Genomic DNA, 24,358 nt, shown 5'->3' with positions numbered 1-24,358 from the left:
GACCGGCCCAGGCACCCTGGCCAGGATGACAGGGGCCCTGACCACTGACCGAGCCTCACTGGATGAGGCCACGTCAGCTGCGTGGCTCCATTAGGAGAAAACATGATTTGGGGGGGCTAGTCTTCGGCTTTGTGAAAACCCCGGCTAGTGAGACAACTCATTCCCAGCAACTGCAGAGCTGAGGTTTCCCTCTAATTCTGCTCAATAACCCACCAGGTCCCCGCCATCCGACCTCCACCACCATTACCACCCCCAGGAAAACTCCTCCCTCCGGGCTCTCATCCCAGAACTGCCCCATCCGAGCACTCCATGGAAGGGTGCCGAAGGTGGCACACAGGCGAGGCCCCTCTGACCATCCCCCGAGCCTCCCCGCCAGGCTACGCTGCCCAGGGATGTACACCCTGCCACCAGCCCACGCTCTGAGAATGCGCCTAGGGCCCCAGAAACGACACACACGGAGCCCAGGGCCCCCTGCTCCATGCACAGGCCATGTCCACTCCAGGGAGACCCCCAGGTCCTTCCCAAGCCCCGAGGCTCCCCCAGAGAGTATGGGCAAGTGAAGCTCACAGTCTCTCCACCTGCACGCACCATGGTAACCAGCAGGTGTGCTCAAAACAAAGCCAGGATGATTCACGGGAAGGGGCTTGAAGGCAAAAAGCTAACGGCTCTCCAAAGAGCCACAAAGAGTCTCAGGGGACAGAGAGAACAGGGGCATGGAGGGAAGTCTCAGGTGGCAGAGGTCAGCTGGGGGTAGTGGGCAGAAGAGCCAACCCACACCCACTGAACAGGGCAGAGTAGGCAGCAACCCCACTCTCAGAGCCCTTGTTTCTAGAGCCCTGCAAGGCCCTGCTGTGACTGCCCGGGGCCCAGCACTGGCTATGCAGCAGGTGCCCAGAAAGGCTTTGGGGGAAGGGGAGCCTTGCGGGTAGACTGAGGGGTGGGCAGGAAGCCTGGGCTTCTGTGTTTCGAGCGGCCTTGCCCAGCAGGCAGGTAAAGCAGGGGGGGGACACCGATGTGCCCCAGATGTGACCCCAGAGGCAGGTACTGGGCCAGCAGGCTGGCGAGGATGCTGGTGACCTCATGGTCCCCCTGGGTTCACTCCCAGATGCTCAGCTAAAGAGAGGCTGGCTCAGGTGGCACTGTACTCTGTCCCAGAGCAGAGACACACCTGAGCCCCGCAGACCCCTGGCTGCGGCCAAGCCTGCCCTTGGGGGCTGCGTCCGTGAGCAGTTTCCAGGCAGGTCTGCACAAGGACCGTCTAGCACACGCAGGGAGGGAGCCCAGGAGGAGCAGCTGCCCCTCGGGCCACCCCAGCAGCCCTGCAGGCCACAAGGACACTGAACTGAGAGACAAGTCTGGAAAAAGCATGTGGGGACGGGGGGGGGGGGCAGCCCACTGGTTCCCAAGAGCCGGCCTCTCTCCGCGCGCACACCTGCCGCCCATGTGACCCAACCTCTCTCAGAAACCCCGCTCCGGCCCAGGCTGGGGCACTGACCCCTGCCCCATGCCCTTCCCACCTCGAAGTGGCCCTGCCTGGCAGTGGGGGGGGGGCTGCCTTGCTGGGGGACACAGGGTCCAGGATCAGCAGCACAAGCAGGGGGTACCAAGGGTTAGCCACACCTTCCTTCACCTGTCATCAGCCTATCTGAACATCTGGACATGGCGGGGCCGGCCGTTCAAGGATGACAGATCCGAGGCCTCCCCTTCACCCCTCTGGGTGACAGAAGCCTGCTGATAGGGGGGGGGACGGAACCTGGCCAGACAGCCTCCTGCTGGGGTTCCCTCCAGTTCTGGGACCCAGGCTCCTTCATAGACATGTCTTTCACTCAGAAAGCAGGGCAGGATTGAGTCACCTAAACCCTGCCTGCCCCACCCTCAGTATGAGCCAAGTGGTGGCAAAAGAGAGGTCTTCTCAGTCATCCCCAATGACCTCAGAGCTGCGGACCCCGTTACCAGGGCCGTGATCAGGGTCTGAGGAACCACAGGCTCAATGGTCTTTAAAGAGAGTGTGGTCAGCTAAATCATGGCCCCCAAAGAGGTCCACATCCTCATCCCCAATGCAGTGGGATTAGGGCAAGGCATGTGAGATGGGAGATTATCCTGCAGCATGCAGGTGGGCTTAATGTCACCGAACGGTCCTTAGAAAAGGTGGCAGGAGAATCAGAAAAAAAAGAGATCTGAAGAGGCTTCCCGGCCAACTTTCAAGATGGAGGAGGGGTCACGAGCCAAGGAGTGCGGGCGCCTCTAGGAGCTGGAAAAGGCCAGTGTTCTCCCCTGGAACTTCTGGGAGGAGCCAACCCTGTCCACACCAGGACTTAGCCCACTGCGCTGTGGTGGCACTCTGTCCCAGCAGCCCTGGGAACTGGGCATAGAGCATGTTCCTGGCATCTCTGGAGTCCTCTCCTGAGCCACAAGTTACACAGGGTTCAGACCAAGGAGCCGGAAGGGCCCACTTGGCCCCCCTGACTCCTGCAGTGCGGTCTGCTATCTGTCTGGGGTTTGGCGACACCCCAGTGTCTCTAGAAGTTGCACCCCCTTGAGCTCCATCCCCAGGCTTGCCCTCACTGTACAAGGTGAAGAATGGGACACCCCAAATGGTGGGGTCCCAACCTGGCACTGATTGGCACTTTAGACTCCAAAACTACCATGGAAAACTTTGCTCTCCTGGCAGCAGGGAGGGGGGCCTGGCTCCCGTAACAGTGTGGGCACCCCAGACCGCCTCCTCTTCCATGCTTCCCCAAGAGTGAGGAGAGGAAAGCCAGCCCTGCCAGGGACAGCGCGCGGCCCAGGACAAGCGCACTCTCCCCCCCCAGCCTCTGCCCAGCTGCCACCTGCTGTGCCCGGGCTGCAGCCATCTGTCCAGCAGCAGGTGAGTCCAGAGGGGGGCAACTTCAAAGAACAGCTGGGCCGGAGCTCCATAGGGAAGTCCCCATGGTCCCCTTGTTGCCCTTCTCTGAGATACACGAACATGACCGAGGACTTCTGGCAACCCCCAAGCATGCCACACACATTGGAACAGGGTGACATCAGCAAGCTGACACGGGGTGGGTTCCCCGGGGAGCCTGTCTGGCCCTGCAGTGTCTGCTGAGCTGGTGAATGATGGTGTCTCTACCAACAATCACCCGATCACACCCGCTCCTGGCCCAGGAACACACGATCAGGATCAAATCAGCTTCCCCGACAGAAACCACCCAAAATGAGCCCGTTCTGCAGCCTCCCCCGGACTCACAGGCTCACCGAGTCCTCTGGGACCCTGCCAGAGCTCCACTCAATGCTTAACAAGTCCTGCTTCCCTCCCCGCAAACATGCCACAGGGTCTCACCCTCAGAAAGCGCACCCCACTGTCCAAAGGCCCGCCCCCTTGCCCCTCCACAAGCCCAAGCAGGCCTCAGAGTGGGGCTTGCTGGTTCCCCTGCCCTGCCTCACCCTGCTCAGACTTCGGATGCTACACAGTCTTCTGATATTTGGTGCCACCCATGACGGAGTGACAGTGGTGGCCTGGCCTTGGGGACCTCGTCAGGACAGAGCCTGGGCCCCAGCTGACCGAATGACAAAGCCAGGAGAGGTGAAGAGAGCTTGCAACTTGGAGCTCTGTGTGCCCTCTGGCATGGAGAGCGACAGGGACTGGCCCAGGGGACAGCCAAGCAAGGCCAATGTCATCAAGAAGAGAGCCACACTAGGGAGCTAGAATGGCCTACTGCCCGAGGTATCTGGGTAATGACTCACTGGGGGCCCTGCAGGGAGGCTGGCCCCGCATGGGTACCAAATCAGCAATTCGGGAGAAGGCAGGATGTACCCATTTCCCATGGGCTGCTGGGTTCCTCCCAGCTAACCCTGCAGCCCACTGGGCTGGTAGACCAGGTGCCCAGGGCTTGGGGTTGGGGGAAGGAATGAAGGGCAGCACCTTCCACATCCACACATGACCCCCAAAGGGCTCACGCTCTAAGGACCCTGGAAAGGGAGGTCCCACTTGAGCCTACATCTGGCTTGGCCCCCCAGAGCTGCCAGTGCCCAGCCCACCCGGCAAAGGCTCCGGGATGATTTTCTTCTTCAGGTCAAGCGACCACCCTGCTGTCAGCAAGCAGCCCTGGGCAGCCAGCCCAGGAGGGGACAGGAATGTCTGGTGATTCAGGGCACTGGGATATTGCCCACGCCCCTCTCCCTCCAGACTCCAGGCTGTCAACACCCGCGCAAACTTTAAAAAGAAGAAACAAAAGGCACGCACGAAAGGCCAGCGAGCAGGGCACCCCCGCCCCACTCGCGCGCAGAGCCTGCCTGGCGCCCACCTGGTCTCTGGTTGCCGACGCTCAGCGGGTAGCCGACCTGGCCCAGGTGGCACGGGTAACAGCCCCTCCAGAGATAGCGGTAGTGCGTGCCCGCAACGCGCCCCAGGCCCCCCAGAAGCCCGAGGCACCAGAGCGCGGCCAGCCCGCAGCGGCTCCAGGACACCTCCATGCCGGATGGGCCGCGCTGCGCTCCGCCGGCCGCCAGCCGCCCACTCTCGGATCCGGCTCCGGTTCCGGCTCCGCCAGGCGCGCACAAGCAGCGGCCCCGCTTAGCTCTGGTCGGCGCCGCCGGGAGCCGCTCTCCACCAGCGGTCCTGCCCCTTGCCTTTAAGTTCTCAGCTTTCCCTCCGCCCCCCGCAGGTAAAGGCCAAATCCTAGGCGCCGGAGGGCCCGGCCCCGCCCTGGGCCCGCCCCGCGCCCCGCCGCCCCCCACCGTCGCACTACTTCCCTTCGCACACTGCATGCCCCGCGCATTCCTCCGCTCCAGTTCCGTCCGCGCCCGGACACAGAGCCGCGCACAAACACAGGCACCCCCACGCAAACACGCAGACACTTGTGCGCAAACAAACCCACGTGTGCAAACATGCACAACAAGACACACACAGACCCTGAAGTCAGGCACCTACAGACACATGTGCACAGACGTGTATTCCCAGAGCCAACGAGGAAAAGAAACCAAAGCAAAGAAGGAGGCCATCCTTGTAAAGCTCCGAGGGGCTTCCTGGAGGCAGCTTGATGGGGTTTAGTTCTGCCAAGTTTGGGGAGGGCTGGGAGTAGCAGGTCCTTTTGGGGCCAACCCACCAAAGTGGACACCCTGGGGGTGAAGTGCCTGCACCCCCTAAGTGAGGTGTTCCACACCTGGCACTCATGCTCTCCGCTGGACCAGGGTCTTCTTACCCAGAGGAACCCGGAGGTGTTCTGGAGAGACCAGAACTGCGCCCTGAGGGAGCCTAGGCAGAGGGTCCCCACAGCCTCTCTGCAGTGGGAGAGGGCCAGAGTCAAGGGAGGACTGGCTAGCAGGGCCAGTGAGCCCCAGGTGTCCGTCTGGGAAAGCCGTGGACATGCCTTTAACCCAGACCCCTGGTCCCCTGGGCAGAGCCCTGAACCCCAGCTACATCCAAAATGGCCCTCCCCGGGAGGGACCACAGCAGCTGTATATCCAGGGTCCTATGCACTCAGGCCCTGAGAAGCACTGGCCTGCAGCCACGAACCTATGCAGCCTTGTGCTGGCCTCTGGTGCCTCTCCAGAGACCCCCCCTAAGCCGGCCCCAGTCTGGCCAGGCCCACCCCCTCCTCAGGAACAGCTGGAACAAAGGCCCCACTGGCCATCACTCTGGCACTACCCTATTGTATCCACCTGAACTCCAGCTCACATCCCGGCCCGAATAGGGGTCATTCACTCCCATGGCCACCCCACGGTACAGGTGGGAAGGGAGCCAGCTGCTTGGGGCCTGTGTCCCCAGCACAGGGCACAGTGGGCAAGAGCACGCACAGTCTGGGGGTGGCAGACGTGAGTCCTTGCCCGCTGAAAAGCTAGATGACACAAACTAGTCCCAGGACTCCGCCAGGTGCCTCAGTTTCCTTATCTGTACAGCGGGCAGAGGTGCCAGCTTAAGGATCCGCAGCCTGAAGCCATGGAATACACGTGACTTGGAAAAGAGAAACAGGACCAAGTGTGTCCACTGCCTCTGTGCCCACGGGGTCCAGGGAGGAGGAAATCAGCCAGTAAGAAAAGTGACTTGAGCTTTCAGGCGCTGGCTCTTAAAGCTCACTGAGGCCTTCCAAATGCTTCTTGACAAGTTTGGGCAAGAGAAGCGCCATCTTTTCTGTCCTGGGAATCCTCGTGATGTCCCACCCGCATGCCATCCTCAGCACCCAGCATCTCCGTCACCCAGGGCTGCCCAGTCACCCATTCACCCAGCCCCTCTGGCCTGCCTTCTTCTTTCCTGCCTGGCACCCCACTCTCTGCCCCGCCCAGACGGGCCTAGAATTAACCCTCATTCTGCCTAGAAGGGAGCCCAGAAGCAGAGGTGCTCTGGGCCTGCGCTTTGCACATCGGGACTCCGAGAGTCCTTTCCCAGAGGAGAAATAACCTGCTCCACATCACACAGGGCAGAGGGGGGCCAGCGAGGGGACCAGGCCTCAATGGGACTCAAATCCTTCCTCCCCGAGCCACCTGGTAGCTCCCTGTGGGCAGACACCCTGCGAGTTCTGAGTGGGCTGGGCAGGGCAGAGAACCTGCAGGAGCAAACAGGGCTCTCTTGCTTGCTTGCCGCTGTCTCTGGCTGCAGACATCCCTGGACTGTCGGCCAGAACCCAGCGCTGGGGTTCCTCCAGGCTGGGCTGCAAAGGGCCCTCGGCATCTGAGCGGAACCCTGGGCAAAGGGTTTCTAGGAAGTTCAGCTTCAGGTCTTAGCCCTTGCAACCTCTGGGTGCCTTGGCCCTTGGACGCCCCAGCTCCCACTGCAGCCGAGAGGCCTGTCCTTACTGCGCATCTGCGTGGCGATTCAGAGGTCACCTCCTCTGCAAACCACCCCCACTGGCTCCCCGCAGACCCAGCCATTGCTGCCTCTGTGCTCCCTCTGCAGCCGGCCCATCTCTCTAACACTTACACATTCACTCACTCACTCACTCATGCGTTCATGCCCTCCACTCAGCAATGACCTGTGTGCCCACTCTGGCTGGACACGGTTCAGGGGTACTGTGACGAGACCTCACCCCGCTGAGGGTTACATTCAGGACTGGGGTGCGGAAGACTCTGGGTCTCCATCCCCACTAAGTGTGGGGTGTGAGGCTTGGGTGTGGCCATGGAGGGCAGCAGTGTGCCAAGCACAGGATGCCACTGGCAGCCAGACGGTGCCCACAGCCACCCACGGCCTCCCTCAGAGCCACCGAGTGCATCCGGCCCATGGCTGTGGGGTCTGGAAGCTGTTTGGGAAATGCCTTCCCAATGCAGAAACACGCAGAATGTCTGTGTCAGCAGAAGTTGTTCCCCTGCCTGCCAGGGCAGCCCCAGCTTCTCTCTTCCAGCCTGGGGGGCCACGGGCTCGTCTGCCAGGGCCCAGACCGGGTAAGGGCCCGTGCCACTCCCCAGATGCCACAGACCCCACTTAGTGCTGGGCCCAGCCCAGCGCTGGCCCCAACAGGGAGCTCTGGAGCAGAACGGCCATGGCCTAGGGCCAGGAAGCAGACCTTGGCAAAGCCCCTCCACCACCACCATTGTGGCTTCTGTCCCTTGGTGCTCACAGATCCCTCCCCAGAGAAGGCACAGTGATGTCTCCCTACCCCTGCTCCCTTCCACTAAAGTCAGGTGGCTCACGTGACTGGTTTGGGACAGGCTGGTGGGCCTTGAAGGCCAGGAAAGCCATGTGAGTGCCATCTGAGAGTTTCAGGGACCGGGCTAGCCAGTGATCAGACAACCGCTGGTGGGCTGCCCAGCCACACAGAGAGGGGCCAGGAAGGGGCTGGAAGAAGGCGTCCATCTATTAGGCTTCTCTTCAGTCTGTCCTGGGGTACCCCCCAGGCCCCCTAGCCCAAAGCCCTCCCCACCACCTCTGGTCTCCAGATGATAACCCCCAGCCTGGCTGTTTTTACCCCCAATGTCCAGAGTCCAGCCCAAAGCAGGGGGAGCAGTTTTTGGTGTGGGGTCACCCATGGTCTACCCTGCCTCCACGGAGATCAAGCAGACTGGCCTCCAGAGCCCCCCTCCCTGCCCCTCCCCCAGGGCCGCCGCCAGAGAATGGGTTTCAGGAGCAGGGCGCCAGGCCCGGCCTCCTGAGTCGTCCGCGTCAGCCTCATGGTAAACCCATTACCCGCCCGAGCTTCTCACCAAGTCAAAGGAAAGGAAATTAAAACCACGGTTGTTTCCGAGAGACCAGCTGTCGTTCCCGCCTGCCACCGCCCTTGGCTGGGCCCGGCGGGAACTGGGGGAGCCCCCTCTCTTACCCACACAGCCCTCTGGGAGAGCCCAAGATGGGCAGCCTCCGTCACACGTGTTCCTCCCTAGAGAGGACGGCGCAGGCATCTGGACCCCAGCCCCGCTGCGCCACAAAACCCAAGGCCCAGTCTGCCCGGGGAGGCGCTGCCGTGAGCCAGGCCCAGAGCATGCTGGAGGTCTCCCGCACACGTGTGCACATGTGTCTGCATGTGACCGGGTCCTCTCTGTGGCTCTCTGTTGCCCAGACTCTTGTAGCCCTGCAAAGGTCCAGCTCGGAGCACCTGAAAACTGAGCCCTGGAATGCTGATGGGGACCTCACCTACTTCGAACACGGCTCCCACCATGGGCATGGTCCCCCCCACCACGGGCATGACCCCCACTAGGAGCACGGTCCTCCCCACCACGGGCATAACCCCCACTAGGGGCACGGGCATGACCCCCACTAGGAGCACAGTCCCCCCACCACGGGCATGACCCCCACTAGGAGCACGGTCCTCCCCACCACGGGCATAACCCCCACTAGGGGCACGGTCCCCCCTACCACGGGCATGACCCCCACTAGGAGCATGGTCCTCCCCACCACGGGCATAACCCCCACCATGGGCACGGTCCCCCCCACCACGGGCATGACCCCCACTAGGGGCACGGTCCCCCCCACCACGGGCATAACCCCCACTAGGGGCACGGTCCCCCCACCACGGGCATGACCCCCACTAGGGGCACAGTCCCCCCACCACGGGCATAATTCCCCCAATGCAGGCACAATCCCCAACGCGAACATGGGAGCTACACTTGGCTTTCACTGGGAACATCTGAGCTGCCAGGCAGCAGACACCACAGAAGGGGTGTACTGACAGCTCTGGGGCTCACACTGCACTCAGAGATGAGGGATGGTGAAGGTCAAGTGATGGGAGGCTGCCTGGAGGAGGTGGCTTTGAGCTGGCTTCAGCGAAAGTAGGAAGGGGAAGGTAGCAAAGACTGGCTTGTCAGAAGATATTGAGGGCCAGTGTGGGGTTACTGGTTCAGAGACAGGAAAGGCCAGTGAGGGGTGAATGTCTTGGGGGGGGAGGTTTCTGGCTGATGCTATGAGCCTGGCCCTGGGCCCACAGCAAGCACCCAATCTGGCAGAAGGAACAAGCAAACCAACCCCACGGGGAACATCACCAGACCCACTCCCAGCAACCCACAGGGCCTACTGGATACCCGTGGTCACCCGTCCTGTTGCCCTCCTCCACATGAAGGCCAAAGCTGATCGCAGGACACTGGGTCACAGGGGTGGCCAGCCAGCATCAACATAGCTGTCTAAGGTGCTCAAGCCTGAAGCTGTCAGGGCTGGCCATGCATGCGCCACCTCGCAGGTCCCCAAGGCCGCCTGCTGCACAGACTGAGCTCAGGGACAGCCGCCATCCACATGAAATGCAGAGAGGCGACTCCTAAGACCACTGGACTTCCCAGCTCTATCATGACAAGGCCACAGTCCCTGCTGAGCGTCCAACCCTCCCCCTTGAACCCAAGATGCCCTAGCCCCACGGTCTTCCCTCTGCATTCTGCTAACCCCCCTCCTGACCCCCACCCCACCCAGAGCGGCTCTGCCCAGACTGTGGGGAGCAGGGAGCGGCGAGGATCTGATAACAGAACTCCGGGGCTGGGCGGAGCTGGACGGGGTCAGGAGCTCAGCTGCCCAGCAGGGCCGGGAGTGAGGAGGCGGTGAGAGGGTAGGGGATGGAGTCCCACCCAGCCCAGATCCACTTCTCAGGGGCGCCTGGAGGAGAGACAGGGTCGCAGGAGCATGGTTGGGAAGGTGCGGCCATCATTACAAACAGGAGGGAGAGAGACATGACACAGCCAAGAGATACAGACAGCAGGAGAGTCCAATCAGGAGGCTGGGTGCTGGGTGGGCGGTGCTAGGTCAGGGTGCAGGGAAGCAAACCCCACCTTGCTGACTCCCAAGTCCAGCTGTGTCACCCACACCTTTGCCTAAAGCCCTGGGACCTGCAGTCAGCTATGGGTGCCCGGAGTGTAGACAGCTGTAGGCTGCCTGCCTTGGGGACCTCCTCCTGGGAACCTGCCCTATGCCTGGGCTCTGGGGCGGGGGATTTAAGGGGGTCAGGGCAGGGCGGTGGGGCGGGCCTCTTGTCCTTCTGTCACCGGCTGGCTCTGCAGACTGACGCTGAAGGCTTCCTTTGCTCCTGCCTTGGCCTTCCCCAGGAACGCACCTGCCAGAATCTGCTCACTGGAGGTGCGAGCCTGGCCGGAGGCAGGAAATGAAAGCTTCCCACCTCCAGCACCTCCGTGAGGGTGGCCTGCTGCGGACGCCATGCCGCGAGCCTTGCCATCCAGCCTGGAACGGGCTGCGGAGAACCGCCAGCCAGGGGAGCCAGCTAGGGGAGGCATGCATCCAACCTGCTTGGGCACAGGGCATGAGCTTAGCCTCCAAAAGGCCCGAGGTCACACGGGGCTCCTCAGGCACTCGGAGAGCCGGCCGGGCCCCTTCTCCGGCCTGGGTCAGAGGAGAAGGGAGGGGACTCCTTGCTGTGCTTGGGGTACCACTGGAGGGTCCCCCAAGCAGCACCCCTCCCCCCCTCCCCACCAGCTCGGCCCCACAGGGCAGGACAGTGCAGCTGGCCCAGGTCAGCCTACGGCCCTCCAGACCCAGCCCGAGCCCCGAGGCGGCCTCATCAAGGCCCGTCACTTCTCACATTCTTGCTTCCCCCTGGGGATGGGGAGACTTGGGCAGCTCCCCCACTCCAGCCAGGCCGAGGGGTGTGAGAGGAGCCCTTGTGGGGAAGCGTCATCCGACTGCTCTCCGGGATGGAGACCAGACTGGAGCCCGTGTCAGCCGAGGCAGGGCGGGGCGGGGCGGGGGGAGAGGAAACTCCAGCAAGAGGCTTCCTCCGTGTCATGGCCGTTACATCCTGAGCTCACACACCTCACACAAGGTCTCTCTCGCTCTTAGAAAGGGGGGTGTCCCAGGACAGGGGTGGCAGACCCACCTGCTTAAAGCAGACAGGGCTGGTGGGTCTGGGGATGTTGTCTTGAGGCCTGGAGCCCCCATGGGCTTCACAGACACCCCGATGAAGACCCCAGCTCTGCCCTGGATGCAGCCGCTGGGGGTGGGAGGAATGTCGAGCCCCCCTCCCCAGGAGAGAGCAGGCTTTTTCACGTCGGGCTGAGCAGGACGTCACCGGGAGAGAGCCTGCGACCTGCCCAGCCCACCCCAACAGTCTTTGCTGCCCACTTTACCAGGCCCCCCCTTTTCTCCTGGAAGGAGGGGGTCAGCAGGGTCTCAGGCAGAATCCCACCCCTGGCATAGGAAGGCAGGCCTGGGCCCGGGTATCCCCACCCCAAGCTTGACGTGTCCCCCAGGGAGAGAGACAACATGATTTTCTCCCGATAGCGGTTTTAATTTCTCCCTCGGAAGGGGACCGAAAGTCCTCTCCGTTCCAATGTGGTCTGCAGCCAAACCATCCAGGATAGGAGTGGACCCGTCTCACAGCCGGGCACTTACAGTACTGAGGGTCCACACCTGACGGCGTGGGATGAGGTGCGGGAAGCAGGGGGACTTGGGGTGTGTGGCGACCCAGCCTGATGAAGGTCCTGATCCACATCATAGGCTGGATGTAGGTCTCCCTTGCTGGCTCTGATTAGGGTCCTGGTCCTGCCTTCACCCCCAAGCCTGGATGTAGCCCCCGACCCCTGGGCCTGGTTGGTTCCCATGGACCTTGGTCAAGAGAAGAGAGTGATGTTGGGAAGAGGGCAGTGCCCCAAGGCCAAGGCAGGGGATGGTCCCACTCAGGTCGGGGCTGCCCTCTCTCCATCCTGTGCACCCCCGGAAGCCAGTTGGGCACCTGGGAACCTGCTACAGGCCCGGGGCCTCACAGCACTTCCCCTAAGTCCCCTCGAGCGCTTGGAGAGGAGACAGTGTTATTAATTCCACTTTACAGATGAGCAGACTAAGGTTCAGCATGACTCATCCAAGGGGATCGGGGACACCACAGTCTGGTCCCAAAGGAGCTCCCTCAGGGGCTGACCGGGAGGGCTGAGCAGGCGGGGCCAAGGTGGTGGAGCCCACGTTTCTCCCCGGGATCCTCTAGGAACCACAGGCCTGAGCCTGCCTCGGATCCTGGGGTAGGTGAAGGGCTGGCTTCTGGCAGTCACGCCCTGCTGGGAAGCCAGCTCCGGCCTCCGGGCCACCGGCCACCCAGTAGAGCAAGCCCAGGGCTCCTGCTCCAGGCCAGTCTCCCAGAACATGACACACACGGGCCTGGCACGGCTCCGGGAGCGAGGGCCAGGCGCCCTCTGGCCAGGCCGCGTGCCAGTGCTCGGGGTTCATGGGGTAGGTTCATCGCTCCGGGCGGGTTCTGGGCTCACCCCACCGTCAACTCAACTCAACTCAACTCGGCACACTGCCCTCCCCACCCCACCGTGCGAGTGAGCGAGAGAGAGAGAGAGAGAGAGAGAGAGAGAGAGCGGGCCATCTTCCTTCGCAGTGACATCTTGATTTCCTCTGGCTCTGCTCACACATGGCCCACGGCCGCCCCCTGAGCCCCGCTCCATTTCGGGGGAGGCTGGGCTTTCAGGGAGACAGAGGAAATACAACAGGCGCTTGGCTCTGGGCAGGGCCTTCTCGGCCGCGCGGTGACTAGGATCCCCAGCCATCCCAAACATGCTGAGCCCGGGTCAGCCACTCCCAGGGGCCACGGCCGGGGAAGGGCCCAGCCCTCGCAGCGGGACGCAGGTCTGAGCCCATTCCCTCCCTTCTGCCCCCCCCCTGGTCATCTCGTCCACACAGCACCAACTCCGCTGGAAGGTGACCACCTTGCCTGCCCTCGGGGTCCTGCTGGATGAAGGAATCCCAGTGCCTCGTAAGGAACACAGGAGGCCAATTTGCCTGCCTAGGCCGGTGGCCAAGTGGTGGACTTCCATTCTAGGACCCGCAGACACATGGCCGGCCACCTCTGATCGCCGGGCCAGGTCAGCACTGGGAGCTCAGATAACAAACAGGTCAGAAGACCCCCTCCGGGACAGCCCAGCACACCCCCGCAGGGCCTGGCACGAGCTCCCACGGGAGAGCCAGGGTCCCAGACACTGAAAAGAGGTGGGGTTGTGAACCCCACACTCTCTGAGCAGGCCCTGGGGGCTGAGGAACAAAAGACTCAGCCTCAATCTGGAGGCCCCTGGGCTGGGGAATGCCTCCTAGCAGGAAAAAGGACCCAGAGAGGCCAGGACACGAGGTGTGTGCCCAGCAGATGGGCACCTTTGCTGTGTCGGAGCCCAGGAGAACCTCAGAGGAGGAGGAGGCTAACGTCATGGACTGTCCTGTTTTACATGGTGGGCACCCTGGGCCAGGGTGAGGGGGGTCTGACACTGGGCCTGGCATGTCCTTGGCCCTTCGGTTCATTCCCGATACCAATGCAGTCACCCCACTTTAGAGGGCACTGACGGAAGAGGGGGTGCTGACAGCTGGGGGGCCCTCCTTACCTGGGGTCTAGGGTGGTGGACCCTCCCCTCTGCCCACCTCAGCGTGTCCTGGAGTCGGGTGCAGGCCTCAGTGGGCTCTGCCATCCCAATGGGACTATTTCACAGAAGGGAAATCAAGGCCGAAGTCACAGCTCGAGTGGGTGGTATGCAGCCCTCTCCCTTCTCACCTAGTCCGGGCTCCTGCACACTGCCCCCCTCCCAGAGTCCCAGGGTCCTCAGATCCTGGGAGTGAGCAAGGAGTCACGGAAGCCTCTCTGCTGCACACCCCCCCCCCCACCTCGTGCTGACAGAGACCTCAGGCACAGAACAGTGTTTGCAGACCATCTCGGCCAGGCAGCCACCCTGGCCCCCAGACCCAGTACAGCAAGGTGTCCCCCACCCCGATCTCTGACGGACAGCTCACAGCTGGTGTCCACACAGCTGGAGACAGTCTTCTTTTAGGGGAAAGGGCGTTCTGGGAGAGAGGAGGCAACAGCAACTGTCTGATGTGCTGAAGGAAAGCAGATGCCCAATGACCGGAACCCCAGCCCACTAGGGTCAGTCAGGTGCCAGGCAGGGGCTGGCGCAGGTGAAGGAGGGTGAGTGGGATAATCCCACCACCACCCTGCTTCCCACCTCAGCCCTAATCTGCTCCTCTCCTGCCCCTCCTCCTTTTCTTTCTTTCTCCCTCCCTCCCTCCCTCCTTCGCAGGAATTTTCTGTCCCTGATTTTGCTGCAGCCTATCAGTGATGGCAGGGCTGGGCACAGGGTGTGCCCAGAGCTGGTGAACACTTCCGGACCCCAGCCAGGGCCTCAGTGAGCCTTTGCCAGGGCACGGTGCCCACCAGTGCCTTCGTGCATGCCCAGCACACAGGGCACTGTGTGCCTCCCTCCCTCCCTCCCACAGGGGTGCCTGTGCTCAGCCAGCTGGCCGCCCACCCACCCTCTTCACCGGCATCTCCCCAGGGGCAGAGTAGCCTCCCAGTCCTACACAGTCCCCACAGGGTGCCCCCACCCACGTTGGATTTCTGAGTCCCCGAGCTCATCTCAGGAGAAACATGTGGACCCCTGCAGCTGTGGGAGGTGGGAAGGAGGTGGCCGGGCTGAGCGGGGGCTGTGGGCGGTGGCCGGGCCCGGGGCCTACCTCGGCAGGTCTTGCCGTCTCCCTGCAGCAGGCGGCCGGGGGGGCAGCGGCAGTGGAAGCCCCCCACGGTGTTGCAGCACTGGCCTTCACAGCCCCCGTTGCCAGCGGCACACTCGTTCACGTCTGCGGGGGGAGAAGCAGTGAGCCACGTGGGGGTCCCCTCAGCCACGGCCGCCCCAAGGCCTCAGACCCCTAACTACAGAGGACATCGCCCAGCAGAGACAGGCAAGCTTCCTCTCTCCAGACGGGTCCCACAGGGGGCACACTGATGAGCCCACCAGCAGCAGCAAAGCCACACCATCAGTGGTCCCTCTGTGCACCCAGGACAAGGGCCACCCTACAGCATCCGAGGGCCACTTGACCAATGCACAGGACCCCTTCCCGTTCGTACCCTGAGTCCACAGGCCCCCAGTCTGGGGTCAGGGGTGATGGAGCCAGGGAAATCCTTTGACCCCCATCTGGCCAGATACCCAATCCTGGGAAAGACACCCACATTCCTATGAGAGCCCACGAGAACACTTGTGTGTGTGTGCTGATCCAGCTGTCAGTTTGCCAGGGACACCAGGTTGTCCCCAGGGTTGAACGGGAGGGGTCCCACTGACACCCTCCCAGCTGCCTCTGGAGCTGTGTTCTGCAGAAAGGATGGAGCAGGCTGGGAGACCCTGAGCACCAGCTCCCCGGCCCCATGTCCTGCCTTTATGGGTGAAGGAATGTGAGTGTCTTTCCCAGGATTGGGTATCTGGCCAGATGGGGGTCAAAGGATTTCCCTGGCCCCATCACCCCTGACCCCAGACCGGGGGCCTATGGACTCAGGGTACGAACGGGGAGGGGCTGGTAGCTTGCCTTGTGTCCCTGATGGCCTCAGGCATGTGTGGGTGACAAGAGGAGCAGGCACCTCTCTACCTCCCTCCAGCCCGGCTAAGCTGTCCACCCCAGGTCTGAGAGGAATTCTGCCAGAACCCCCCCACCAAGGCCAAAGGCACAACACCCTGGTTTTCTGGGGACTATGACCTGGAAGCAGGTCAGAGCAAGCAGGGACCCCAACATGCAGCAAGCCAGGGACAGCCAGGTGCCAGCACACCCATGGGGCGCAGCCACAGGAAGTCAGGTCTGTCCCTGCCACACACGGAACAGCCCCTCGATGCCAACAGCCCCACGCTGGCGCTCCCAGGTCCAAGCCCAAGGCCCCTAACAGCGGTGGCATGCGTCTCTGCTCTTCTATGGGAGTGTCCCTAGAAGACCCAGGGGCGGGCTCAGGGTGCAGGGCTGGCCGTGGCCCCAGGGGAATGGGAACGGCAACGGCTGTGGCCGGAATCCCCGCAGGAGTGCTGGAATGCAAACTTCAGCCCGGGCTTACCAAGGCCAACACAGCGGGAATTTTCTGGAAATTCCTAACCAGTTATGTAGGGCCAGACGGAGGTCAGCCCAGCCAGGGGTCAGAGCCCAGGGGTGCCCAGGGTTTCCCGGGGAGGCTTGGCCCGGGGAGACAGCACAGAGGCTGGGGCCATGGGCGAGGAGTGGCCAGTGTGTGGCACGCCGGGAGCCGCTGGCCTGTTCTGACATTCAGGCCACCCTGCGGGGCGGCCAGGAGGGCAGGTTGCTAGGTGGGCAGGCCCTCAGACCAAGTGAGCTCCCTCACAGCTGCCCGGTGTGAAAGCTGCCGCCATGGTTCCAGCACCTCAGTCCGAGCCCCTGGACACCAAGGTGGAGATGGCCGCGGCACCCCCAAGCAGACCCCGCTCCGCCTGGCTGGGCTGAGCCTCAGTGTGGGTACTGGCCCCACCAGTCTGAATCAACGTGCACTGAGGGCCTCCAGGGGAGCAGCAGAGGCAGCGGGAGTCCACTGCCCGGGCCGTGGCAGCCCAGACTGAGAAGGTGACCCCAGTCAGGGCCCGGGAGGGGCATGGCCAAATCAGCAGCTCCGCCTGCTGAGCACCTGCTGGGTGCACAGCTGCTGGCTGGGAACACAGACGCAAGGACCCCACATGTGGGCACAGGGTGGCACGGTGGGGGGAAGGGCCCATACACCGAGCTTCAGGTTCTACGTCACCTGCTCTGTGGGGGGTGCCTGATCACCTGTTTCCTCCCTCCTCAGTACGACCCCTTTAGAGGCCACAGCACCTACAACAAGTGTAGACAGTACACACCGCCCCTCCAGATGTAAGCCTTGGGGGCAAAGATTCATACAGCGAGCACCAGGCCCCCCACGGTGCAGCCACCAGGTGTCTTCTGAATGGATCTGTAAGCACAGGTGCCGGTGGGGGCCCCTGGGTCCCTGGGGGAAAGGGTGGGAGGGAAGCCTACCCCAAACCCTAAATCTGAACTGCACCCACCTGTAAATAAACAGCAGATATTTCTGAGTGGGTGGGAGGCAGCTGGGGGTTCCATGGGTTCCCCAGGGTGGTCAGCAACCCTGCTAGGATGGGCCCAACAGTGACCCCTCCCTGGCCAGCTGTGAGAAAGGGGTTTCCACAGGCCAACAGCCAGGCCTGGGCTGGAATCCCCCCCCATCTTGGGTCCTGTGGACAAGGGCTCAGACCTCCTGCACAGGTCCAGGAAGGAGAGACCCCAGCAGCAGGGCAGGGCTTTTCTCCAAAGGCCCCCAGCTTGCCTTTCCTGTCCCCAGGACCAGGCCTCTCAGAGCCCCAGTTCCGGACATGCAGACTGGGACTGTCCAGGGCTTCTGGGAGCGGATCCCGGGAAGCAGTGGCCCAGACTGACAGGCAGCGGGCACCCCGCTGGTTGGCTGCTTTCAGAATCATCCATCAATTCCCCAGTGAGGCCAGTGCCAGCACGGACACCCCGGAGCCAAATTCCAACAGGTTCTCTGGTCCAGGCCAGTCCTCCGGTGCTGGCCCAGGTGCTGGCCCCGTAGGACACCAGCCAGCACCAGCTGGCGGACTCCCCTCACATGGAGCCGGAGCCAGCCCGTCTGGCTGCAGCTGGAAAGAGCAGTCCACCAAGACTGCGTCAGCACGTGCTCACCAGACGCGCCTGGAACCCCGGCCTCTCGCGCCCCAGTCTGGGAGCACCCCAGCAGGTGGGAGGGCAGCACTGCCCAGGGTTCCAGAATCCGTCCCAGGTGACCGAGCTTCCTTCCCACGTACTGGAGGGAACACATCCTGCAGCACGAACAGCACCCCAGCCCCAATGATCCTGGGGTACACACGCTGATGCACAAAGACTGGTCCTCACGCCTTCTCACCAACCCCTCCCCAGGGACGCCGCCCTCCCAGCTGCAGGTGGTGACAGAAGGCACCCAGAACCAAGGCCAGGCTGACGGCAGGGAGGGGAGGGGAGGGCTGGCCCCCAGCCCCATCCACCCCAGCGGCAGCCGTAAGAAACGCCTCCCTCGGCCAGTGAAACACAGAGCCACTGTGTGACCCAGTGAGTTCACTCGTGGGCACCTGCCCAGAACGGGAAGCAGGCTCAGATGGCTACTTGCCCGTGGAAATTCAGTCACCAAGAGGCAGAAACAACTCGACCGTCCAGCAGTGGGTAAGCGGATAAGCAAATGGCGGTCCGCCCGCACGACAGGATATTGTTCCGCCACGAGGAGGATCGCGGCCCGGACACACTGCAGGTGTGTGAACCTCGGGAACATGCTCGGTGAGAGAAGCTGGACAGCCGGGGCCGCACACCCTGACTCCTAGACAGGAACCGTCCAGAATGGGCCCATCCACAGAGACAGGCGGCAGCCTGGAGACTGCCGGGGTGGGGGCCGGGGCGGGGGAGGGAGGGAGGAAGGGGCACCAATGAGTGGGGGCGGGGTCTCCTTGGGGGAGGGAGGGAGGAAGGGGCACCAATGAGTGGGGCCAGGGGCGGGAGAGGGAGGGAGGAAGGGGCACCAATGAGTGGGGGCGGGGTCTCCTTGGGGGAGGAAAAGGTTCTGGAAGGTGGTGGTGGTCCAACATGGTGACTGAGCCAAGCGCCGCAGATGGTTCACTTCAAAGGGGTCAGTTTTTGTGTTGTGTGAATTTCACTTCCCTTTTATTTTAAAGCGAGTGCTGCTCAGACTGAACCCCACAGCGCACTCCTGTGGGGCTTCGGTTCAGAAGGGAGACGACCCCCAGGTCTCAGCTCCTGGCCAGCACGGCCCCATTACAGGGCAGGGCAGCTGGGCCAAGGCCCGAAGCAGCCAGCGGCCACCCTGCCTGCGTGACCCGCGCGGGAGGCAGGACCCTGGGAGGCAGTGTCCGGCGGAGGTGGACAGAGCGTGCGCTCTGCAGCACAGGCCGGGCTCTGAGTCAGGTACATCTATACTCCATGCAGCCAGGCTGAGACCACACCGTGCGGCCCCTCGCCACCCTCCAGACAAGGCAGATGGGACCTCTAGTCTGAGGGCGGCAGGAGCAGAGGGACGGCACAGTCACCCTCTGTGGGTATGAGGGAGGGCCCCGGGGCCCTGACCTGACCGGGAGAGACTCAGAGCCAGGCTGCACTTCACCTGCCTGGGCAGTCCTGTCCTGAAGTCCTCTCTGCCTCCTCCTCCTCTTCCTCCTGAGTCCAGGCTTCCAGAACGTGGGACCCACGGCCACATGACATTCTTGCCTAGGACCCAGCCTGTCCCACCCCTCTGACCCCAGGCTGCTCGGGTTGACCCAGTGACCCTGAATTTACTGTTTTCCCACCTGGTGGAGGGGACACAGCTTATTTGTCCTGTGCCCCCTGAGCATTTCACATGCCTGGGAGTCTGTATGTAGAGGCGGGGGCGGGGGTAGCAGGCCACAGGGCACAGCCAGGGGTCCCCACCTGCCTGTGAGGAAGAGGGGAGGATGAGGGTAGGGAAGGCTCACCTGCGGGATGGAGGCCGAGACCACCCAAGTGAGGTGGCCAAGCTTGGTGGGCAGGGGGGTGGCTGGGCCAGACTTGTGGGTTACCTGTCTGGAGCCAGGATTTACGAGGCCCTGCCTGCAGCCAGGGGTCACCCAGATGGGCAGGGCTGCTCCCTGAGTCTCAGAGGCAGAGCTGGCTGCAGTCGTGCCTCTGGAGACAGATGGGCAGGAGCCACAGGTATGGGTGGCTGGCCTCGTGTTGGGGCTTCAGAAAGGGCCCTGGGATTTCAGGGGCATGGAAAGGGACCTCCCCAGGGAAGGGTGGGCAGCCCTGGCTGAAGGACAGGAGGTGCAAGGCCTGGGAAGAGAGGGACCAGCAGCATCCCACCACCAGCACACTAGACGACACCGAGACGGGGAACCCCCTCCCTGGGCAGGAGGTGGCGGGCCTGCTTCTCTATCTCCCCAAGAATGTGCCGCCCCCAGACTCCGCCGGCCCCTCCTTCCCTCGAGGGCAGCAGGGCAACTGGGAAGCCCTGTGCGAGCTTGCTCCCAGGGCCGACAAGCCCGCTCAGCCTCCCGGCCGGGACAGGTCGAGGCCTGCGTGCGAAGCCGCTCATCCCCACCCGAGTCACCCCCTTCCCGCACTCCCATCTGCCTGTCGTGGGCAGGGGTTCCAGCCCTGACAGGTAAGATGCAGCCCTTGTAGGGGCTCCGAGCTGGCCTTGGGGGGCAGACTCCACAGAGGTCAGGTAAAGTAACACGAGAGCTGCTCTGGGAACCTTGTGGGTCAACCAGTGGGGGTGGAGGTGGCCCCAGGTGACCAGGCTGGAAAGGTGGGGACATCAGGGAGGCCAGGCAAGGCAGAGGAAGAGGGGGTCAGGGCAGAAGTGCAGAAGGGCCTTTGGCCTTGACCCAGGGGAATAGGAAGCTCAGCGAGGGTCAGGCAAGGGGCCCCAGGGTATCCTGGGCACAGCGAGAGGTGGCGGTGTAGTATCCAGGGGCTGCCATGACCAAGGATGACAAAGCTGGGGCCTGGGCAACAGAAATGATCCTCTCTCAGTTCTCGAGGCCAGAATTCGAAATCAGTATCCCTGAGCTAAACCCCAGGATTGGGCAGGGCCATGCTCCATCCTGAGCTCTGGAGGACCTTCCTGCCCCCCCACCCAGGGGCCAAAGTTCCTGGGCTGTGGCCACCCTTGGAGCAGCCCTACCCCCGGACCTGGATGGCGGGCAGAGATGCAGAGGGTCCCAGCACGTGCTCACACCGCTGCTGAGGAACTTCCCACCAGAGCCGGTGCTCAAAGCGCCCTACCTCCTGCCCCCACCAACGTCTCCACTCTGCTCTACTGGGCGAGGCAGCGCCTAGAAGTGGGGCAGGGGCCCCAGGGCACGGGTCCCAGCCGCTCAGCCTCTCAGCTGCTAGGCAAACAGGGTCCATGGCAAAACCCCTCTGGGCCTCAGTTCCCTCAGCCCCAGGACGGGGAGAGGAATGCAGCCAAGGAGGACGAGGCTGGGCGGGGGACCCACGGGAATGCTGAGGAGAGCACTGAGCCAGTCCGTACTTAATCCCATTTGGGTCAGAAATGAAAGCCGGAGGCAGCACAGCTCAGGGCCTAGCCTGGGATCCAGCCCTCGACACCAGAACGCAGACCCCCGCTCACTCTCTGTGAGGCGTGTGGGCCCCTTGGGGAAACACTGAGCCCCCACAGGTCTCATCATAGAGCCCTCCCCGCACCCGCCCACGTGCTCCTTCATGGCACCGCCGGGCCAGGCACCCGCCTCGGCTTGTCTCAGAAGCCTCCGGGCTTCTCGGGCCAACACTGAACTTCCCGGCTACTAGGGAAGCACTTGCCAGGCGGGGCAGGAACGGGGAGGGCCAGCAGCCAGAGCGGACCCACCCCTGCCCCTGGCGGAGGAAACAGGCATCCAGGAGGATTTGCTGTTGTCAGAACAGCCTTCAAAGGGAAATCGCCTGAAACAGGTCCCCCGACTGAACGCGCTGTCCCGCCATCGCCCAGGGATGGGGCCTTGGCTGCGTGGGGAGCCCGCCAGGCTGCCTTGTCTCCAGTCTGCTCCTCCCCCCCGATGGCAGGGTCTCGGGGTCCCCACACCGCCAGAGCAGGCTCCGAGCCAGAGAAGCCTCTCTTCCCAGGGGGTGCTCAGCCTGCCCCAGAGGGAGTGGCCCTCCCTGACCAGGTGCTGCTGCATGTTTGGCCATGCTGATGGGCCATCTCACGGGTCTGTGCTCGCCCCTGATGCCCACCAGTTCCCAGGACCAGGCAGGGATGCCTGGTGGACCATGGTGACCTGGAGCTGAGTGAGTGTGTGAGGCCAGCTGGTCATTTTCCCGATTGAACCTCACGGCCTCGGTCCAAAGAGACCAACCACCATGTGCTCCTTAGGGTGGAGAATGCCACACCCTTTTTCTGTGGTTGCCATGGTAACTGGCCAGGGAGCAAGACTGTTGGCTGGGTGAAATTAAATTTGCAGGTTCCTCCGCCAGGAGTCAGAGCAGGCAGAGGTGGGAGAAGCCCCTATAAAGGAAAGACCCCTGCAGCTGGCTGGAGGCTCACATGCCAGGCGGGCGGCGGGTCCGTGGGTCCCTGCGCAGTGGGGCAGTCCCGGAGGCAGCCTGCAGTCCTGCTGGGTTTGGGGGTGTGAGGGGGCCATCTTTGTTTCTGTTTTCCCATCTTGAGTTACTGTGGCATGCAGCACAATGGTTCCCCCAGAAATGTCTGGAGATTATCCTAATAATCTCCAGAACCTGTGGCTATGTCAGTACTGGGCCAAGGGGAATAAAGTTTGCAGACCAGCTGACCTCACCACAAGGGAGAGAGTGTCCTGGACGAGGTGGGTGGGTCAAGAATAATCACAGGACCTCACGAGGGGAGGAGGCAGGCTGGAGAGCATCAAAGTCCAAGAGAGGGAGAGAGAGAGGCCCTGGCCGGTTGGCTCAGTGGTAGAGCGTCGGCCTGGTGTGCAGAAGTCCCGGGTTCGATTCCCGGCCAGGGCACACAGGAGAAGCGCCCATCTGCTTCTCCACACCTCCCCCTCTCCTTCCTCTCTGTCTCTCTCTTCCCCTCCTGCAGCCGAGGCTCCATTGGAGCAAAGATGGCCCGGGCGCTGGGCATGGCTCCTTGGCCTCTGCCCCAGGCGCTAGAGTGGCTCTGGTCGCGACAGAGCGACGCTCCGGAGGGGCAGAGCATCGCCCCCTGGTGGGCGTGAGCATCGCCCCCTGGTGGGCGTGCCGGGTGGATCCCGGTCGGGCACATGCGGGAGTCTGTCTGACTGCCTCCCCATTTCCAGCTTCAGAAAAATACAAAAAAAAAAAAAAAAGAGGGAGAGAGAGAGAGAGAGAACCAACGAAATGGGGAGCAGGGTCAGAGGTGTCACAATGCTGGTTGTGAATCAGCTGCTCCCTGGAGCCTCCAGAAGGAACCAGTCCTGCCTGGACTGGACGTTAGGCCCGTGAGACCCGTGTCAGACTCAGGACCTCCAGAGCAGGAGGGGATAAATAAACGTGTGGTCTGGAGGCACCATGGTGGCAGCGATTTGCCATAGCAGCAAAAGCACAAGGGATGTGGTTACTAGGTATTATATCACCTTTAAAACTATTTTAGAGAAGAGTTTGCGCCGCTCCTGGCTGCCAGGTGGCCCTGGCCTCCACGGCCTGGGGGAGGGACCTGCTCGCTACCTCAGCCAAGGGCTCACCTCTGGGGGTTATCTCTTCTGCAGCTCAGAAGTCCCGCCTATCCAGACAGCAGGGTCATCCCGTGCCATCCCTGAGGGACCCCATCCCACCTCAGCACCAGCCCCCTCATCACTCACTCCCCCAACGAGCACCTGCTGAGTGCTGATCGATGCCCAATCCCCATGCGAGGAACCACCCTCTCTGCCCTCCAAGGGCCGCAGGGGTCCGGCAGGCAGATGAAGGGTCCCAGGATGGGGGAGAGGAAGCCAGAGAAGCACAAGCAGAGGTGGGCAGTCAGGGGAAGAAGTGCAGAAGGTGCATCAGGGAGGCCTCCTGGAGGAAGCATCTCTGAGGCTGAATCCACTCAGACAGGCTCAGAGGAGTCCATCCGTCTCTCCACTGGGCACTGCCCTGGCAAGTGTGGCAGACTGCAATGGCTGCACTCTGCAGGCCACGGACTGTGCCAACTGTCATGGCTGGCTGACCGTCTACGGAAGCCCCACGGACCCAACGCACAGGAGGGAAGCTTCGCGGTGCAACCTTTTTTTGCAGTGGTCACTGGTTCTGAAAGCTCAGGACGGATTGTCTGGCTTGCCAAAGTGAGCCTTTCTCGTTTGGACCCTCAGCACTCTCTGAAGGATACACGTTCCCTGGCTACCCACACCTGGACAGCAACCAAGTGGTGCTGGTCCATTGTCAACCCCTGGTGGCAGCTCCAGAAACTGCCCTATCTGCTGCCTGGGACCCAGAAGATGAGAAGGAACCTGCTGCTGGAACCCCCATGAAACCTCCAACTCGAGAGGGACTCTAAGACGCTGTGTTCCACAGGGTGGTGTCTCTGGGTCTGAGGAAGAAATCGTCCCCTCTGCAGAAGGGGCCCCTTAGGCCATGTGCTCAGAGGCCTGGCTGGGATGACGCTGGGAACCTCCATGCTTGACCGTTCAAACATCAACTTCCAAACGTTTGTAATGATGACTATCAGAAACCACGTGGAGATTGGCGGGGGGGGGGGGGGATTGAGAGAGCAGGGTGACAGAGAGAGAAGAGAGAGAGATGGAAACC

At 62.6% G+C, this 24,358-nt stretch overlaps 1 protein-coding gene across 2 annotated transcripts in view; it reads right to left on the bottom strand.

Moving 5' to 3' along the window:
- The window catches only part of MEGF6 (multiple EGF like domains 6), an 82,873-nt gene that overhangs the window by 29,171 nt on the left and 29,344 nt on the right, over positions 1 to 24,358 (bottom strand). The window contains exon 5 of one of the 2 annotated variants that reach the window (XM_066270636.1): positions 14,828 to 14,950. In XM_066270636.1, the coding sequence (XP_066126733.1) occupies positions 14,828 to 14,950 (123 nt within the window). Of the gene's footprint in view, positions 1 to 4,286; positions 4,570 to 14,827; positions 14,951 to 24,358 lie in introns of those variants that run through there. The other variant, XM_066270637.1, reaches the window with a different exon arrangement.

The sequence above is a fragment of the Saccopteryx bilineata genome, chromosome 3 (assembly GCF_036850765.1).
Source record: "Saccopteryx bilineata isolate mSacBil1 chromosome 3, mSacBil1_pri_phased_curated, whole genome shotgun sequence".
Taxonomy (NCBI): domain Eukaryota; kingdom Metazoa; phylum Chordata; class Mammalia; order Chiroptera; family Emballonuridae; genus Saccopteryx; species Saccopteryx bilineata.
Note: the sequence above shows the minus strand (reverse complement) of the source record. Positions and strands in the feature narration are given on the sequence as shown.